We start from the raw sequence: 21,945 nt of genomic DNA, 5'->3' as shown, positions 1-21,945 counted from the left end.
TCATCAACAGTTCTGTTACTTGGGACATCAAATTGAAGGGGAACTTCGTCCATATTTGCAATCTGTCCCAACTCAAACTGATGTGCCTTCCGACATTGAATGACAAAATGATGAAATTCAAGGACCTTCTACTCATAGCTTTCAGGCATCTTTCTGGGCAAGTCTGGTGCGTGTACGCATGCTTAGTCCATTCCGTTTCATGAACCTGAAGCACCAATTGTGTCCTCCTTTGAAATCAGTAACTTCTTTTTCATCAGCAATTCTTCTTGCCTCATGCTGAACCATCTTTGTGGACACAGGAATTCCAATTGCCCTTTGCTCTTCAATCCATATCTTCAATTCCATCTCTAAATCAGGTGCCTCCGTAGCCAGGTGGGCAGGAGCAGCAGTGCGTAGCACACGATTCTTGATTAGACCGGGGTTTGAGCCCGTGAGCCACCAAATATGGAGGATGTGGAAAGGTCAGGGAATGAATACCGCATATCCCCAGAGCAATATGGCCTTAGTTGCTAATGCTCCTAAAAACCCAATAACAACAACTCTAAATCAGGCCATTTTGCTGACTTGCCTCTCATGGCCTTCTTCTGCTGTGGCGTTTTCAGTAGGGTTTCTTCTTCCCGTAGCCAGTCTCGGATTGTTTTCTCAGTTGGAGGAGGATCAAACTTACGTTCAGCAGCACAATTTCCATTCACTTTTGCAAACTGGATCACTTTTAACTTGAATTCAGCACTGTACGAAAATCTTTTTTGAGCCATTTCTGGGCAGAACGTGGCAAAACGTAACCTAATATACCAGTAACAAGTGCGAAACAATGAGCGCAAAGACAACAAGCACGAAAAAGTGGGAAATGCAAGTAAAAAAATCTACAACCACTGTATTAAAACGCACCCAGTTTTTAGATCCCAAATTTTTCGAAAAAGGGTGCGTCTTATACATGGGGAAATACGGTATGTTAATTATAAATGCTTAGAACTTTAAAAAGAACAAAAGAATATATACAAAATATAAGATCACTGATTTATTGCTTTTATAATGATGGATCAATAATCACTTGCACTCAGGGCCTTATTGCTGAGATTGAAGTTTAATGGTGCAAGAGGTGTTATGGCTATACTGCTCCCACCTGTTCGTTCATATGATATATGATTAATTAAAAGCTTTCATATAGGTGAAATCTTTTTCAAGTAACTGAATATTTCAATCAAGTTTGCATCAATCCTGTGATGTGATGCAGTGTAGCTCTAAGAGAAAATTGGTATAAACTCAAAGTTGTACTGGAAGTAAACTGTTGCAACATTTTAATGTCACTTCCAGCAAAATGGCAGCACACATTCTATTGGTAATCAACCTCTTACTAGATGTGCTTTAATATGGCTTGCATAACTGTGTAAATTGCTACAGTGATCCTTCTCATCAAGTCATTCATATCAAATGAGTCTGCAAGGGCTTATACATCTCGTCCCTATCACAACTTCATAAAAAAAGAAGCCCAGTGAGAAGCCATTCACAGAATTAGAGCTACACACCCTACCCATCAACCTGAAAAGTGGAGATCCAAACAACCTCAAACATCTTTAAGAAAGTGAGATTTGGGGGGGGGGGTGCACACACTGATGCCAAGATCAGTCAAGATCATTTGTAGGATCAAGTAGTTTTCCAGCATTCCTCAATACACGTGACTGTTCTGTGAAGAATGGGCGATACATCTTTCTGCAACTTGCAGCACAACACTAAGCCCCCAAAATTTGTGGGGCCCTATTCAAAATTTACTTGCAGGGCTCTTGAGTCCTATGCAAAACTTGTATGGGTTTTTTTTTTTTTTTTTGTAATAGTGATTTTTACAATTTTTTATTTTTTCAAATTTTACAGCTCTTGAAGTGATGATAATGTGGCTAACTAGACATTAAGATGGCAGTGGGCTTGTTGATAGAAATGCGGAAAAGATGCGGATAGAGAGAACAAGGCCCCGTGCTCAAATGGTCTAAATAATAATATCATCCGCATCTCTTTCCGCATTTCTCCATGCTGACCACTTTAGTAAACATGTCTGCACAGAATATCTAAGCTTTGTTATTATAATGTATACAATGTGTATGGTTTTAGATTCTTATGAAACCCTCTCCAACACATTCTATGCTGATCAAATACATAGTTACATAAACCTTATGCCAAATGTAGAACAAATGTCTGCTTGGTGGAATCGTGCCAAACCTTAATCAAAATTTGATCAAGGAATTTTGAACAAGGTTTAACTTACATTGTAGACTTTATTTCTTTCATCTAAAAAAAATGGACTGTGCTCTTTCTGCACTAACATGTCTGTTTACACTATAGCAGCAATGCAGTGGCAACTTCAGCATCAATAACAAATTAACATGAAAAATCGGATTTAGTTCACGTTGCACTGGCACAAATAATTACCAAGTTCAAATAAGGCAAGTAGAGGCCTGAGGGAGAAAACATTAATTAGTTGTTGATATGAAAATTTGTTGGGAGAAGAATAAGAAAAATTGTGTTATCAGCATATGCCATAAATGTTCTTCACATTTGAAGAAAGGTACAAGTTTTAATTTCTAGTTGCCTTGAAAGGCACTAGAAATTAAAACATAACAGTCAGCTTGAGGAATGGCAGTGTTTTTTTATATGTACTAATGAGCAACCATCAACACAGAAATGGAAGGTCCTATCTGACTAAATAAAAAAATAACTTTTGAGAACTCTAGCAGCTTTAGGAGAAGAGCTATTTAAAAAGAATCAAAGACTGCCATGATATTGCAAAAAATATTTGAGAATGTATGTTGCTAGAAATATGTACACTGAACTGGATCCATAATCATATCTTTCATATATTTTATATTTGAGTTATGATGGTGGTGGCTCCAATTCAGAGCAATTTTTTCAAAAACAGCAGTAACAGGCAGATTATTCATCCTCTTTCTTTGTAGGGTATAATGCATGTGACTTGAGTACAAAAATTTGCAATGTAATTTCAGTCAGTTGACATTTCTCAGTTATCTTTAGGGAAGAATAAAATGGCAGAATATCAGCAAATGCTGTAAGCCTAGACAACAGCATGTAACCAGCAGAGAAAAGTTCCTTCAACAATATCAGGGTGTGTATACAATGCAATACAATTATTCATCAAAAAATTTGTTTACAATAAATAAACTTGTTAATAAAATTAAATTTCTTGACAAGTTATAATTCAACAAATAAAACATTTTCCAAACATTTATTAAATAAATAATAATAGACCACTATTAAAGTAGTCTGGTATTTGGTCTCTACCTACAGCTAATTCTGCCCTTCCAGTCCAACACCAGAGGTAGAAAAAATCAAATTTAATATAACCTTACGTAAACTGCAATAGAATATTCAAAAATCAGTGATTAGGTATGAAGTTATTCTCATAATCAAGCAACGTATTAATATGTCTGAAGCATTAAACGTCTGAAGCGAAAAAAAGTTCATATAAGCATGTGCCCTACTCTGAACAGTTAAAGATCTATTGCTGTTTGAATTTAAAAAGGACTAGAGTTTAAACTTTAGCCCTTTTTTAAAGTTAAAGATCTATTTCAAATAGATCTTTAACTAGCCCTTTATTGTTTTTACCCTTATTGTTACCTTTATTGTTTTTACCCTTAAGGGTAAAAACAAAGAATAACGAAACATGTACTTAGTATGAATAAGCATATCACACTAGGTAAGTATCCACTTATTCTTATTATTTTTAAATTACCAATGAAAACTCTATATTCACTTTTTAAAATTCAAAACAGCCACAGCTCTGTAACCGTTCAGGATTGAAGATGTTTATATATCCACTTTTTTTACGGTTTTCAGGTTGTGAGGCAATGCTAAAAGTACAGCCCACATATTATGAAACATCCTGTATGTATGTATATATAGTTTTAGTATCAGCCATGATAGTGCAAGGAAGCCATAGCCTTTTTCTGCACTAGCAAAAAAAAGAAAAATCATTAATGACTCTCCCAATCTTTACGTTATCTGCAAATTTTGACTTCATGCTCTTTATCCCTTCATAAATGTCATTTCAGAAAGTAATAAACAGCAGTGGACCAAGAACTGATCCTTGGGGACTCCAATTCTAACATTTCACCAATCTGAAGAACATCCATTAATCACAACCCTCTGCCGTCTACCCTGCAATCCATCTTAAGAATATTTCCAGTAATCCCAACATTTTCCAGCTTATACAGTAATTTGCAAGAGGAACTAAGTCACGAATGCCTTCTAAAATCCAAATAAACTATCAAAATTGTTCACTGAGTAACTGTGTCAAGGAAGTTTACAAGGTTAGTTAAACAATTTTCTCTTAACAAAACCATGTTGCATCTTTCAACATGCCATTTCTATCTAAATGCCTGTGGATTGCACTCTTATTCATTACCTCTAAATATAATTACTGACTTTACTATTGGAACCACCTTTATTGTACTGGTGACACACTGGCACTTCTCCAATCCAAAGGAATCTCTCCTGAGTTCAAAATGCCCTCATAATTAATCACAATGGTTCAACACACTCTTGCTGCCTCCCTAAAATTATTGAGTAAATGCCACCAACTACAGGGGCCTTACTTGCCTTTAGTCTCAAAAGTTTTTCTAATAAACAATCATCTGTAATTTCAAGATCACTAATTTCATATAGCTCAACCTCACTCACATAGCCTCTCCTCGGCATGAAGGGTCTTTTGTCAGTAAAGTCTGATGTGAAATACCTATTCAGTTCTTCAGCAACATCAGTTAGGTTATCTAAGACCTTTCCCACCCCCATTACACAAGGGTCCAATGTTAGTTTGTGTGTGTGTGTGTGTGTGTGTGTGTGTGTGTGTGTGTGTGTGTATATATATATAAACTAACAATTACATTGTATTATCAAAAAAGTTCCCAGTTATCAGCTTTCTTGTTTATATCATTTTGTTCTTTAGTTTTGTCAAAAATAGGAATTAAAAATAAAAAATGGACTGCATTGCATAAACCTCATTAGAATCACTATTTGTTAAAAGGCATCAGTCAAGAGATTGATGTTTTTTTTGGAAATTAAAAAATATATATATATTTTTAAATAATACAAATTCTTATTCAAAAGTTCTGATAGTGTAGCTCTTTTCTCTTTTCATATTTATCATTTACCACTAAAAAACTGATCATTACTAATTACTTAATTTTCAACTGAATTTTGAAAGTTGTGGACTGATCCTTTTAACAAATAGCAGGTTTTGACACTAGGATTTATTTATTTTTTTTTTTTTTTATTTATAATATGTATAAAATACATTATTTTTCATTACTTTCTGATAGGTAAAGAGTGAAACAAGTTGTATACATTTAACATATAAAATTTATTTGAAAATAAATCTTTGAATACAAAAATACAAAATGTGAAATAATAAAAAAGATATTTATTCATCATCTCTCCCTGGAGTAGATGGCCAAATGAACAACTCTTGATAAGTTTTCATGCACTTCAGGTATATAACCAATCATTTTAATCAAGTCTTTAATTTTTGCCTCTTTTATGGACACTTTGTTTGGTAAAGCTACTACTCTTCCATTTTTCATGAAGAATGTATGGGTTGTGAGTCCACTGATGAAACTCAAAGCTGTGATGTACCTCCCCCATCCTTTTTTTTTTTTTTAAATCAGTGAGGTATATAGAATGAAACAAACTTATTAAAAATCTTAATTTTATCTTTTTCTTTTCTTATGCTTTGTTTCTTCTGAAACTGTCTTCATATAATGTTTCTTACACTAATTTTTAAAATCCACAATATCCTCAAATTTAATATAGGCTGTATAATTGGCCATGTTTCCTTAATATCTTTTATTTTTCCAAAATGTTGAATCTCCTCAAAACGACTTGTTTCTTTAAGTGCAAGTATATACCATGAAGTGTTTTCAGTTTTTGCCTGAACAGCTGTCTGAAAAAAGGCAAAGTTCAGTAAATTCTGATGACACCTTTTTCAAATATTCGTGTAAAAAATAGCAAACAACATGAGTTACTGTGTAATTAATACATGCCTCTCCTTTGATTTTAGCCTGCTTAATTTTATTTCTCTTATATTCATCAGATCAGAATGTCTCTTTTTTTCTCTTTGGAATGTCTGTTGCACTAATACTACTAGACTCACCTTCAATCATACTGAATATCAGCTGATGACTAGAAAGCATTGAACTAACAACTAAATTTAATTTAATGTATAAGTAAAACCAATGGGTTGGGGAGAACAAGATGGCTGCCACAGATGCACTGTCTATCTTGAATACCTACAAACTTCAAAAGGGAATCAGTGACTGGCTCATGCCCTTTTAGCAAAAATCAAGGATTTTAATGCTTGATTTTTCATAGAAAATAGCTTTGATGCCCTTTTAACACCAACTGATAGAACTACTACATATTTAATGAAAACTAAATAAAATCAAAAATGGCCTGAAAAATGACTGGTCCCTTTTAACAAACAATGATTCATTTATCCACAATGTTACAGTACTTGTTACTAGTAGGTCTTTGTAGATACAAAACTAAAAGCAATATAATGGACAAACATAGTCAAATGTGGTTTTTATAATGTATAATACATTATTCAGTAAAATCAGTATACAATGCTATATGAAGCTTTACAAAAACAAACTATATGCAGTTAGTTAATGAAATATGTTTTAGCCCAATGAGGTACAATACAATTTTCCATAGTATTCTATATTTTTCAACTCTAAAGATTGTGGTTTTAGAAATGAATTTAAGTTAAAGGTTAGTGATTCTAGTTAGTGTGGCATCATCATTATATCACACAAAGAACAAGTCAAATATTAATTCACATTATTATATAATAGCACCAGGAAAAATTATACCTGTGAATAATTAAGTTTAAAAAATTTTTTTTTTTTTTTTTATATTTTGTACAGTATTTGTTTTAAAATTACATATTAAATTTACATTGAGATGGTATAGCCCTTAAAATGGCATTGTCTATTTTGAGATGGCATGGATCTTTAGCATTATAAACAAATAATGCTCAATCAAAGTTAATTTCTAACACCTTATGAAAATTACCATGCCATTCAGAGTGCAAATAAATTCTTTAAATGACTCAGTTTTTTAAGGATATCGAAGTTTCAAACACTTTATGTTGTAAAAAATTACAATCTGGTAATTACTTACATTCTGTCGAATATAGCTATCTATCTTTGCCAATTGCTCTGGATTTGACATTAAGCCAAGAATAGAGCGTACACCTGTGATAAAATTTTTAATCAGAACAATACAAATACAATAACCTAGCAACTTGAATTCACATAAGATATCAAAACATTACCTTATAAATCACTAGAATACAGAGAAAGAATGATTCAATGAGTTTGTTCTAATCCTTAGAGAGGGATGAAAAAAGCTGTCAAATTCACTGCAGCACTGCTTTTAGATATAATTGTCATAAAAAATCCTACTGTCTTGTAAACTTATTAATGTAAATTCAAACATGAGCAGTGTTTCCTTTTCAATACCTGTTACACGTGTAATGTACAACAAATATTGTTACTAGTAAGACCATCATGAATAGTGTGTAACCTCCCAAAAAATAAATAAATAATTTCATTAGTCTTATTTTCAAACAAAAAAAAAAAAAGAAAAGAAAAGAAAAAAACTGAGAAAAAAGGGAAAAACACCCAACCTGAAAATCAAATGTAACATTCAACCCAAGATAAAAAGGCCATAAAATATTCCCATTATACACAATAAAAAACAAAGGTAAATCAATTCTTCCTTTTTGAAGAGGCAAGTAAGTAGATGACAAGTACTTTATCTACATTCCTGCATTTTCAAAACGAACCTTCTTCAGTTTCTGCAAGAAAGTGAGGTTATATATGTAATGTTCAATGAACCATTTCGCCTCCGACTTTAGTCCATATAATGGAAAGATTTTATATGGCCTATTTTATCCTTGAGTACACATTTGAATTTCAATTGTTTTTTCCTTTTTCTGCAAGGTTACACAGTTTATTCATAATAGTGTATTGATAAAAGCATTTGTTTTACAATACATGTTTAGTGGGACTCAAAATGGAAGCTCTGCTTTAGAAGTAAAATAACTGTTACATGACAAAGAAAAGGAAGAGAATAAAGTAAGTCAATTTGTATATGAATTCTTGAATGTGAAGAGGGAAATTACCAAAATTAAGTGAAATTAAGTTTATTAACATTGACAGTTTGTTTCTATTTCACTATAAAAAAATAAAAAATAATAATAATAAAATATTAAACGAATAAGCCAATATAACAAAAGAAAAAGCATGACACACAAAGCTGGTAGATAAGTTTTAAGTCTTGTCTATGGCCTCTGGACAAGGAGCTTCAGTACACTGCACCAGTTTTCTATATGTTAATGTTACATGCCATTAGTTAAAGATATGCGATACTAAGCAATATGACTAAATAAAGATATGAAATACGCTAACTGCAATTTTTGGCTAATTAATTTATTTTATTGAGACTTAAAGTGAAATAAATTGTACCTAGGCAAGGCCCTTAAACCTAAAGAGGTCCTAAAAATTGATTAATCAATTAAGCCAGAATACAAATAAACATTTTTGAACCACTTTAGGCACCATTTAAGACAACTTTAACAATCAGACAGAGATAAAATAAGTTAATATTTGGTAAACTTGTGTGAAAAATTCGGAAAGCAAGGATAAGTTAATGTTTTTTCATATTTTCCAATTAAATATTCTTAATTAAATGAAGTATAGAAATCAGTTAAAGCAATGAATGAATAGCATAATAAACGTAAATGTAACATGAGTTGCACTACGTTTATTATGCTATTCATTCAACTTTCAATTATATTTTACAATTGAAATTACAAATTTCAGATTGTAATTACAGATGATTGTTTGAAAAATCAAATTGGGATTAACAAGCTGTTTTGAAAAAAGAGTGAGAGACTCTTTCTATGGAAAATAGTTGAGACCAACAGGTGATGAGATAAACAGTTCGGTTTGAGAAGATGGGAATTTTCTCTAGGGATAATACATAGAGTCCCAACTAGCTGAAAAAGAAGAATCAAGATTAACAAGTGACAGTGAGAGTAACAGGATGTTTTGAGAAAGAGAGCCATAGTGGATGGGGTGAAGGGAATGGGTTAATCCAAAACAGGTTGATTCAGGGAGGTTAATCTGTAACCCTGAAAATTAATAGACCTCAACCTATTCCAAAAAAAGTAAAGTACAATAACTATGAAGTAATAAAAGACACCAAAAGTAAGTTTTAAAAAATTACTTCAGACCTAAGCTACAGAATTAATTGACCCAAATGTAATAACATACAATGAAAAAGTAAACAAAATTAAGTTAAAACTAAATATGCAATCCATCTTGATGACAGCTTACTATGAAAGCATTATAATAGAATGGCACAGAAGTCCTGTGCATTTGACTTCCAAGTATCTCTCCCTCCCCAAGATATCTTCCTACATAAAGGTTCTGTCATTTTAGTAGAATATACTCCTTCATGGTTGGCTCGCACTGGACTGAGCTTGGTTAGGCTCTAGTTTTCTTAGAGGCAGTCGTCTTGAATTGGTAGCTGGTGGCTTTTTACCTGTATGGGTTTAATGAAAGTGACTTTGTCTTTGAACAGATGTGATTACTGTTCTCTAAAATGTACTCCTTTTCTATTGATGGCTTCATTTTTGTAGAAAGCGTCTTTGAAAATTCTACTCCTCTTATATGCATTAATTACAAAAATGATAGATGCTGAGCTGGTCTCATTCTGAGTCACACTGTAGGGTATGAAAAGCTGAGTCTGAATTTGCCTAGACAGATTCTGTACATCTTTCGGTCAGAAGAAAGAGTTCACTATACAGCAGTATTCACTATGTAAAGGTCAATGTAACCAGTTTCAATAATTTGGACAAATGAAATTCACTGTGGCTGGTTGCTTGTTCAGAGGGTTTTTTTTTTTGTCAATTATTATAGTACATATTTGTGTTTTAATTAATTAGCTTTGAGTAAGACATAACTAAACTTTAATAAATAACACAACTTTTAGTAAAATTAATATAATTTGCTTTGTTTGGTGCATTTCATTTCCATTATAGATAATCACCTACAAGTTTTAGTCTATACTGAATTTTGATCACACAGAATTTTTTTAATGCAATAGGATACAACTTCTCCCTCCCTTTAAAACAGGTCAAAGCCCTTCCTTTTTAAATTTCTGCAAACAGCAAGAAATTTTGTTTCTTAAAAAAATAAGATTCAATGTAATGCATAGGAAAATTTTGACCACCATTCCAGAGGTACCTACATGCATACATGACATCTCAATAAAACTTTTGCACACATCTACTTAAACAATGTCATTTCTTGCCAACAAGTGAAATTGGTATGTGTCGACATCGGAAAATAGCCGTCATCGTCTATCAGTCAACGAGTTGAACAACTATTGATAAAGCAGTAAAAAATTATTATGGCTGTATTCTTATACTTCTATACTGTACTCACACTGAACCCTGTTTACAGATGCGCTACAGTACTTTTTTTTTTTTTTTTTTCCCTTTTTTAATTCTGGCAACTACATCTCTCATTTTGGCAATATTGCTGCCCTGCTATATAATGCACACCAGAACTGCATTTGACAGTCCAAATAAGTTTAAAAATTTCTTACCAAAAGTGGAGAGCATATTAATGGCATATTGTGCCATCTGCTCCACAATTAACCGACTGTCACCATAAATCTAACTGGTATTGCTGTAATGATTTTTACCTTCGCTAGAGTTCATTTCAAATCCCAACGAACTAGAAAAAAAAAAAGGGAATGGATAATAACCCTTGTTTGGTCCAAGGAGGCTGAAAATATGAAAAGGACACCTACTAAAGTGTCCGCATCCATATTACAGTTTATTTTGTAAAGATTGTTTAACATGTAATTTCTAATACTTCAGGCCAGGACCCAAGCATTCAGTATCCCCTTTTAGAGAAGTGTCCATTAAAGGAGGTTCCACTGTACTTTTTTTTCACATTTCCAGTTTGACTTTCATCCCAAAAGAGGTTGCGTGGGCGCTCCCTTTCGAACTCAAAAAATAACTGACAACTCAATCTTTAAATATTGTTTAAAGGTTGAGTTGAGAGGCCTTTGACACCCTATGGCGGCAAAGCATCCTTTGTTTATGAAAGGTTCATTTCTCTATGATCCCTATCAGCTTTTTAAAAGTTATTTTACTGATAGGTTTTTAACTATTAAAACATCCAATAGTCTCTAGGAGTGTTTCTAGAGCAGGTCTGGCCAACACGCGGCCTGCCAAATTATTTTTTGCAGTCTGCCAGGTGATTTTTATAGTACTGACTACATCAGTAGGAAATCATTCATTAGCTGCACTAAGCACAATAAATAATGAGAAATATAATACTAGACCAGCTGTACTTCCCTGATGCCCCACCACTCCTTCCCTTTTTTGAACTGGAAACTCTGCAAATGGAATAATTGATTTACAGTGAAACAATTAAAATACATTCACGCCACGACATCAAAAATCGACATTTACAAAACGTATGTGACAGTGGAAAAGTATCACAAATTTAGATATTTGCACAAAAAATTGTGGGCACCTTCGGATCCACATAAGTTTGTGAAACTTTCTTTTAAAAACTGAAATTTATTAAAAGTAAATCTCGACCTTCAATAACAGATGAAAATATGGAAAATCAAATATTTTCCATATTTTCATTTAAGAAGCAAATATCTCATTGAGGTAAATACAAATTTGTATATAATACAAATTTGTATATAATAAAAATGAATGAATAAAATAAATTTTTATGGCATTTGATTTTTTTATTTTTAAAAGAATGTTTTATTTATGTGTGGCCTGCGGAAAATTGTAGTTCAAGGTGGCCCACAGAACGATTTGGGTTGGCCAGGCCTGTTCTAGAGGGTATCTATTCTTGGCACTCTGATGTGGAACCTAGAATAATGGTTACTTTCTAACCCTGACTTAGCCAACATACAAAATAGTAGCATATACTGACGATATGTCAATTTTGGTACATGGCTATTCTAGAAAGGCTTTAAAGAACAACAATCATATTTTAATTCTTACCAGGCTTTCTGAATGGACAGCTAAAAACAAATCTCAAATTTTTCAGCTACAATTCATGATAATGATTTTTTTATGAAAAGTTTAACTACAATAAACCACCAGTAATTAAAATATGAAGGCAAATCAGTACCATTTGCTACTACCCATGTATCTGGGGATCACCATTAATGATAAACTGGCCTTCCTGCTTCATGTTCAGAATCTCCAAAGGAAAGTTTTACTCTTGATGTTTGACTTTCTTTTGGAGTTCAACTTTTTTTCTTTTTTGTTTGACTTACTTCAGGATTTATTTCAAGATGGGGCCTAAAGAATCCTTCAACTTTTCCACCAGTCTCCATGCCCATAGCAACTTAGAGCTGCCAATATCTGGTTCCACAAAGCAAAACTTCTTGCCATTTCTGATGCTGTTCTTATTACATCATCATCCACAAATAAGACATAATTATTCCTTTGTCCTGGTTAGTTTGGAGACTGCAATGATACTTTTTTTGCTAGCTGGATTAAGAACATACAGAACTAGCTCTAGCTGTTCTTGCTAGCCACCGACCTCTTGACTTGCTTGTAATTCAGAAAGGATTTTCATATATCACAAAGGGCTATCACTATCTTAGTTTTTCTGGCATCACTTAACAGTCCTTTGTGGTCCAGCATTATTTCTGATGTCTTCCCATTCTGGTCCAGCACAAAAATTTAAAAAAAATTAATACTGAATATGAGCACTTCAAACATTATTTTTGAGTTAACATGAGTTATTATATAAAGGTGGCTGACAAAACATTTAAAAAAAATTTCAGACATTTTAAATATTTGTTATTTCTATCATTTTAGTGTGTTTAGAGGATATTTCTTGAAATATTCAACCAGGATGCAATCCTTTACTGGAGCATGTCTCACAATACCAAAACTGTTTGTTTTCTTCACCACTAACCCTTCCTTAACTACACTGCATAGTCTTCTTTAGTGAATTTTCTTGTTTGTCTCACAAACAAGAAAATTCAAATAAACAAACTAAAGCCTTTAGTTCATTTAATGAAACCAAAACCTAGCTGCACCATATGGAACAATCAGGAAGTAAATTGTTTGAAAGCATTTCGTTGACATAAATATTTGTTTCATTAATATTTGAATGAAATATCATTTACCAAGCTTGGTCTCCAATTTTCTACACCACCATTGGTTGACAGGTTGTCAATTTTTTTCATCACTGCTGCAAGATATATATATATATCTTGCAGCAGTGATAGCTGGGATTAAATATATCATCCTCCCTATTGGACAAAAGTAAATCAAATTCTGAATCAAAAAGGTCTAACAATTTCTCCATCAGAAAGGCCTCTATAAGATGTTGATGCCACGACTAAACACCTTCTGGCAGAGAATAAGTACACAGTGAACACAAAAAATGAAAATAAACTACAGCCACCAGCAAACTAATCAAATGTAAACATTCAATTAGTTTGCCAAAATATTTATATGAAGTATATACAAATAGAAGGCAGTTCAATAAGTACAGCAAAAGAGCAGGAAAACATGCTATATAATTGACAAAAACAAAAGGGTGCATCCGAAGTCACATTGGACTGGAGGAGAAAATTTTACGATGGTACATGAGACGTAATATTGGACTGCAAAGGGTTAAGATCATCCTTCATATCCAAAGACAGAAAAATCTAAATGTTGGTCTAAACTAAATAACGAATGGCAGGTCAGATGGTTCAATACTTCAAAAGGAAGTACTACCAAATGCTTTATACCACATATAAATTTTAATACCACCAAGGCAACCCAACACTGGTTTTATCCAGTGTCTGTACATACATCTGGATTATGAATCCATGAATGCCCCTATTTCAGTTTAATTTCTCCCAGCACCTCTAACTGTTCCCAAGATATTCTGAAAAACTAAAATCGTACAGGTAGTTCTCGACTTTAAGAGTTAATTTGTTCCTAGCTCGCGTTCGTAAAGTGAAAACTCGTTGTTGTTTGTTTGTTTGTTATTTGGTTTTTAGGCGCATTAGCAACTAAGGCCATATTGCTCCAGGGATATGCGGTGGTCATTCCCTGACCTTTCCGCATCCTCCGTATTTGGTGGTGACGGGCTTGAACCCCGGTCTAATCAAGAAGCGTGTGCTACGCACTGCTGCTCCTGCCCATCTGGCTATGGAGGCGCCTCGTAAAGCGGGAATTTATTTCCCATAGACATAACGTTCAAAATAGAGGTCACGTTATCAACAATGAAATTAGTTAGCTAATTAGTTTATGTTTAAACAATGATTGATTTATCCAAAGAAATGAAAACGCAGCCTGTAAAATCAAGCAAATTATGTAATAGAGAAATTATTTATGACTTACAAATGTTAAATAATGTTTATTCTTCATCATCATCGACTAAATGCACACTCATCGATCACTCATTATTGGCTCTGCACTCGTTGGTTTGTTGCATAAGGAGTCATCTTCTTCAGAAATGCTTCAAGAAGAGTTTGTTTCCAAGATAATTTTCTCTTTTAATTATAAATTTCACGATTGCATATGCATAAGCATTTTTTAACGGCACACACAAATTGCAACTAACACGATTCACATGGAGTAACAAGTTTACGAAGCTTTAAAAAAAAGAATGAAGAGTTTTTTATGATTGATGATTTCAGTAAAGGGAAACACATTTCACCATAATAACGTAAAAACCCATAGTATTCCAGCTATCAGTATTATCGCAAATGCAATAAGAGCGAGTTTCTACCCATTTATATTTAGATGCACTAACAGAAAAGCCCAATAAACTGGAAAGTGCAAACTGTTTTTATTGTATTATGGTAGTGAACTCCAGAAATGTGCTTTAGAAAAATATCACAAAGCCATTCAAAATTGATTCTTATAACAGAACATATGATAACGATGAAAGTGTAGTGCATTTTAATGATTTGAATTGGTAACTAATACAATTTACAAACCACGCTCACGACCTTTTATATGGCATTAAGGTCACGCTCGTGACCTTAAAAATGACATTTTAGAGAGACAGTTATACAGCGAAAATTTATAGTTATAAATTTTTGCTGTATAACTTAGTTATATAGCAAAAATTTCAACTTCCGACATCTAGAAACGAATTACCAAAAAACAATGTGTTATTGGGTACACATTACGAGATTTTCACGACATGATGGTGTCTCTGGAACTGATTAATATCATAAAGCGGGGTACACTGTATTGTATAGCTAGGCACGTGGTTTGGGTGTGGTATTTATGAATGTTTAACATTCATTTTTTGCAATTAATGTTCATATTTTTGATTTTGTTGATACTTGATACTTGGGAGAAAAAAAAAAAACTCTTAAACCTGAGAACTCATAAAGCAAAAACTCGTAAAGCGAGAACTGCCTATACTGCATTACTGCCCAAATTATTATAATATCAGGCAGAATTTATCTAGGAAAATTCATAAATTTTTTGCAGGAAATAAGAAAGATCTTACTGCCAACCAAGACATATACGCTGCTTTACACGATATTGAATGACAGACCTTAGCCAGATGTAGCATCCTAATATTCCAACTGCTGATAGTTTCTTCATACACGAAAGGTTCACTGTTTCTATGATCTCTACCAGCTCATTAGAAGTTTCCATTACACAGACCTAATCCTTCTTGCAAATATTTTTCTTAAACATCTCTATTACATTTCTGATATCACATCTTCTGAGGAGTTCGTTTAGTATTAGCATAGGCATATGATGCAAGAAAACAAGCTTATAATAGCATCAGCCAAAAAAAAAAAAAAAAAACCTTACCATTTCACCCATCCATTTGTTCCAAATGTCTGTCTAGTTCTGCCTTGAATTTATTTAAACTATCAACTTCCACAATGCCAGATGGAAGTTTATTCCAGCAATCGACAACCTGCTGGCCAAAGGAAAATTTCTGCACATCTATTCTACAACTGTCTTTCTTCAATTTTAGTTTATGCCTTCTCAGGTTTGTAATCTGGGCAAGAGGAAGAATTCCATCAGCACTGAGCCTGCTCAATCTATTCAAAGCCTTACACACCTCAATGAGATTGCTCCACAGATGCCTAATCTCTAGATGCTGCAATTTTCAGAAGTTAAGCCTTTCTTAGTAAGAACACACCTTTGTTCCCCTCACCAATCTTGTTGCCCTTTGTACACGTTCTAGCAACTCTACATCCTTCCTAAAATGAGGCTTCCAGACCTGTACACAGTACTCAAGGTGTAGCATGACCATAAGAGGATAATCACCTCCTTATCCCTGCTTGCAAAATTTCTGTATATCATTGACATTGACTCCAGTCCATGGGGACTTCCCCTGAATCCAAGAATGCTCTCATAATTATGGCTAAGGGTTTGCTTACTTTCTTTGCCACCTCCTTTAATATAACTGGATAGATCCCATCCACCCCAGGTGCCTTTCTTATGTTTAACTTCAACAATTTTCTTCTCCACTTTTCTCTCCGTTATTACAAAATCATGTAACTCCCTGTCAGAGTTTGATAAACATCTGGCCTTCTCCTCCTTGAATGACTCATCATGTGTGATTGTAGATTTGCATTTGCATCTACATTCACACAATACTCATTTAGTATGGCAGCTATCTGAGAATGATCATCCACAATCAAATCATTGATATCAAGTGAACCAATGTGATTCATCCCCTTCCTTTTAGAGTTTATATAAGTAAAGAAGTCTTTGCTGTTTTTCTTTGAATCCATTGCCAAAGATTTCTCATAATCTGCCTTTGCTTGCATAACCTCCTTTGTGACTTGATTACAGGCTAGCTTATAGATACCATAGGTTTCTGTATCACCTGATAATTTATATGCATCCCATGAATTTTTTTTCTCTGCCACGAGTCTCATTAGTTCTTCTGTTGGGCCTAAACCTAGAACAGTATTTCTTAGTTGGAACAAAAAGCCTATTAGCTTCCAAGAATACTTCCTTGAATTCTTCCCATTTAGAATCTGCTGTTGGTAATATCATCACATTAGTATCTTCTCTAAGGCTTTCCTGACATTCAGTGGAGAGATAACAAGTGATGTTATCTCTCCAGTGAATTTCTCTGCTAGGCCCTAAATGCAACAATAGTCTCAATGTATCCTCTGTTTTTTTTTTTTTTTTAATACTTGCTGGTGTCACTTATTTGGACACCTAGTGGCACCCAATTAGCAAACACCCAAAAGTACTGCACTTTGTACAATAAGTGCAAGTTTAATGCTTTACTCCTGTGTAAGGCAACAGGTGCTAGAACGTATACAGATAATACATACATAGTTGTTGCCCACCTCCTCACAGTGGGGAGGGATCAATGTGTCATATGTACTTGTATACAGTCTCAGGGTTCCCCCTATTCACTGCTGTGTCATCTGTACTTAGCAGAAGCCAATGCTGGCTGTGTAGCTGAAGTGTGGTGAAGGTTGTGTTGGAATGTTGTAGGCTGGCAACTGCAGACTTAGCAATCATGGGACAGCAAACACCCCAGTTGGTCACCCCCCTGCCTCCCATCCTTCGTCATGAGGAGGCACGTCAGGTTCTGCACAAAAAGTCTTCTTCTAGGCTTCCCAGAGAAATCTGGAGAAGTCCAGACAAAACAGTGAAATGAGTGGAAACAATGGCAGAAATTTAGGGTCAAAGGTGGGAGGAAAGAAAGGGGATTGAGGAATGAAACATCTCCTTGGAAGATATAAGACATTTAAGAAGTGACGTTGAAAGAACAGGAAGGACAAGGTGGTCCATTCATCCCAACAGGAGTTTAGCATATCCAAGCTATGTGCTTGGAAAAATCAGAGATGGGAGACCAGGTCCACTATTTTCTACCCTTACAGAGTTAGCAAAATTCCGATCCGCGAATGGCTTCAGAGCCAGCAGAGGTAAAGAAATTCCACCCGGTGTGATGCTGGGTCAGCAGTACATTCCACCCTGAGATAGGGTGAGGAATCAATTCTTATGTGTCAAGATCAGGAAGTAAACTCGCATACCAAGCAATAAGTCTGGTTAGTCAGCAGTAAGAAAGGTTTTGGTTTGGTTTTGGTTTTATTGGTGCATTAGCTACGAAGGTAAGAAAGGTCAAGATCAGATGCCAGCAAAGGTTCTGGCATATGGATAAGTCAGTCATTGATGGAGTTGTCATAAGTACACAGCTAGTTCTATATGAGTAGATTCCAGTGTAGTCCGAAGACAGCAACAGCTTAAAGAAAAATGGACTACTCCAGCCTGTGGGGTCAAGTTCTTCTATTGAAGAATTTATTGCAAAACTGAAAGAATGCCAGGTAATTCTCTCTAGTGGTAATTTTTTTTTTTTTTTTTTTTTTTATGTTAGTTGTTGGCACATCGGCTTCTGTGGCCATAATGCACCTCCCAAAGTTTTTGCATTTTACTGTGATCCAAGCCCAATGCGGGATTCAAACCAGCGACCTCTGGGTTGCCAGGCAGGCACCTTACCCACCTAGCTAGCCCGGTCGGCTAGTAGCAATCAAGGAAGGAGTATTCTTTGTGGTGAACAATCCAGTTTGAATGTGGAGATTGAAACAGAGGTCAGTGTAGAATAGGCAATCATGCAGTATGTGTTTCAAGGTTGCTAATTTGCAGTTTGAGTGAAGCCAACCCAAGTTTGTGAAGTTTCGTGTTCATGCAGTCATGTCCAGAGATGAGGTACGTGGCATGAAGTCCTGGGTTGAACCATTTGAGATGGTGTTTACTAAACTTCTGCACTTATGGAAGAAGCCTAAAGGTAGTCCTGCCCAGGACATTCAGATTCCCAGCCTGTTGCCAGAGATTCACAAGCTCCATTCTGATTCTCCATTTGCATTGGAATTCTTATTTCTCCATAAGAATGCTTGGACCTGAACAACCCAATAAAGCAAGATTTATTGGGTTGTTCTGGTGCAAGATGATGCCATCAAGTTCTTTATGGATTCCCTTTCTGTGATGGTATTTCAGGCAATGGAAAGCAATTGCATGCTCAATTATCAGCTTTCTGCTTATGGTCTGTAGGGCTGGGGTAGAAATCATCCTGAGGGCGCTGGAGATCGTGAGGAGGATAATTCTCTGGATCAGTCTTTGCTGGACAGTGGAAGCCTCGATTGGAACCTTCCCCTCCACACCCCCAATGAACCAGCATCATTTGTCATAATAGGGAGAAATATACTCATAGTATAATTTTAGCGAGAGTTCCTTTAGACCCACAGTCTTTCCAAGTAACTCTAGCTATATTTTCAGCGATGCTTTTTACACTTTCTTTGCAATAGCTGCAGTGTGGTAAGAAGGAGGATTTATCATCTATGGCTCCCAATCATTTGTAAGAGCTGCCATATTTAATTTTTGCCCTCTGTATTTGATGGTGAGGGCCTTAGGGCATTCAAGGACCCTTTGAGGAGCATCTGTCTTGTTTTCATTGTGGAGATATTCAGCTTATTCTTGTTGCACTATTCAGCAAGGTCTTCAAGAATGGCATTAAAGAGTTGTCTCGAGTCTCCATAAGCAAAAATGGCCAAGTTGTCTGATATGCCAGCTGGGTTCTGGTGCTCCTTCACAAGATAGATGTCAAAGACCACTGGAACATAGCCTTCCTGGTAACAAAGTGGCCAGAAACACTACGCTCACTTCTTGCCATTTTACAGACTTCTGTATTCATCACGGAATATCACAGAAGAGTGGAATTAATGTTTGGGAGCTACCCTACATAAGATACAACACACGTCCACCAGCCAATTCACTGGATTTAGATCCTTGTGTGTCCCCCCCCCCCAAGTCCCATCGAACAGTGAGATTTGTAACAATTGAGGAAATTATTCTGAATGCAACACAGGAACTATTGTCAATTCCAAAAAAAAAAAGGCTTACGAAGAATGCTTCAATGACTTGCAGAAGCATTAAAATCAGTGTATTCATCTGAATGGCCAGTAAGCTTCATTTCCCAAATATTAGTTCAGTCTCTAAATGTTTTGCTCACACGTCAAAATTTAATTATGTTCCAAAACATAAGTTGGCTACTATCCTGCAAGTCACTCACTAAGTCAAATTTCCTGACTGTATAACATTCATAATTTCATTTATTTGTTACTCTTCAAGCTTCTCATAAATGCCTAATGAGAGTCATAAGAACCAGAAATTCAAATTTCTACTATAAATGAAAAATTCTAATTCATTTTGCAACTAATATAAAATTTATTTAATCAAGTCAGTTACAATCTGTAACTTCTAAACTTTACTTTTTCTAATAAATCTCAACTATTGATTTCCTTAACCCCAATGATTTCATTTAACCCTTGGCTCAAAGTGGTCTTTTTACTGAAATAAGATTACAAAATTCTCAGAGCAACAAATACGATTTTTTCTTTCTTTCTTGGAATTAATTTTCTCCAGTCTTTTTAAAAAGTCCAACTTTTTTAGCAGTGAAGTTAAACTTTTTCTATGATGGAAAATGTTCATAATTCCAAATTAATTAATGGAAAATAAATTTAAAATTGAAAAATTTCCATTTTTCAATTTTACAAACTAGGTTGTAAGTCAAACATTTGCTATCATTAACGAATAAATTATTTATTTACATATACACACAATTTAACTGTATGGCTAACAATGGGTGAGCTTTTCCTTACCAACAATCCTTCAAAATACACATGTAATGTCAACTATCCTCTGGCTCAATGTTTCCCAATGTTTTTCATATATGGACCACTTTTATATTTGAGATGGAAGCCACAGACCACAAAAAATATTAAAATATAGAAATTAGTGAAGAAAAAAAAAAAAAAACTTCAACCTTGATCTGTCTTTAATTTCTTAAAGTATTACTGAAATGCTGTTCTTATTACATCATCATCCACACATTAAGACATATAATTATTCCTTTGTCCTGGTGAGTTTGAAGCCTGCTTTATTTATGCCAAGTGATTGCTTGGATAGTGATGTCAGGCATTCACTAAAGTTATATAGAATACCACAAAATGTTTAAGAATAATTTGTAATCATTTAAGAAATTAACGGCAGATTACACTCTACACAAGTTGAAGTGCTTATTTTCTCACTACTTTCTATTTCTCAATTTACCTGCACACTATGCTGCTAAAAAAAAAAAATCTGAAATACATATTAAACTAAACACACAAATAGTATTGGTATTAGCCTAAATAGTATTGGTACTGGTATATATTGGTATTTAGAAGATGGGGAACCACCTGCAAATAGAGACATATGCATATATCTAACAGGTGACTGCTGTAGAATTATATCACCAATAAACAAGAATGGAGACCCCATGGTGTACCCATTGCTGTTCCTGTGCGGAGAGGATGGTTGGCATGAAGAACTGCAACACACAGAAGAGAGAAGAACTGCAAAATGCATTATAGTAACACAGTTACAATTCTTTGCTTATAGACTTGAGTTGAGACCTGGTTTTAGCCTAATTCATTGCAGTGGGAAATTATTTAAGTAATACATTGTAGACGCCTATGTGAAGACTGAAGGATCTAGATTAAACTATTTACACCATAATCAGAAAGATCTACGAGTGGAAATGTACCATGGACTATTGGATGCCGTAGAAGCAAGAGCTCAGAACCAAAACTTGAGAGCAGGGAAGATAATAATTCTGCCTTTGACTTTCCAAGGCAGCCCAAGGTACATGCAACAAAACTCTCAAGATGCTGTGGCAATTGTACAAAAGTTTGGGAGACATGATCTATTCGTTACATTTACTTGCAATACTGCTTGGCCTGAGATTGTGAATGCAATGGAAGGAAAGCAACAACCTGATCACAGACGAGCCATAAATGTGCAAGTGTTCAAAATAAAACTTGCAGAACTGCTTGACG

General features: G+C 34.6%; 1 protein-coding gene across 1 annotated transcript in view; it reads right to left on the bottom strand.

Annotated features, from left to right (window-relative positions):
• Window positions 1–21,945, bottom strand: part of LOC150087900 (uncharacterized) — a 216,144-nt gene that overhangs the window by 144,489 nt on the left and 49,710 nt on the right. The window contains exon 4 of the mRNA XM_090369957.1: window positions 7,186–7,259. Coding sequence (XP_090226083.1) covers window positions 7,186–7,259 — 74 coding nt within the window. The remainder of the gene's footprint in view (window positions 1–7,185; window positions 7,260–21,945) is intronic.

The sequence above is a fragment of the Mastigoproctus giganteus genome, chromosome 3 (assembly GCF_048544385.1).
Source record: "Mastigoproctus giganteus isolate SK-2022 chromosome 3, ASM4854438v1, whole genome shotgun sequence".
Lineage (NCBI taxonomy): Eukaryota > Metazoa > Arthropoda > Arachnida > Uropygi > Thelyphonidae > Mastigoproctus > Mastigoproctus giganteus.
The sequence above is the reverse complement of the archived record's forward strand: the minus strand, read 5'-3'. Positions and strand labels throughout refer to the sequence as shown.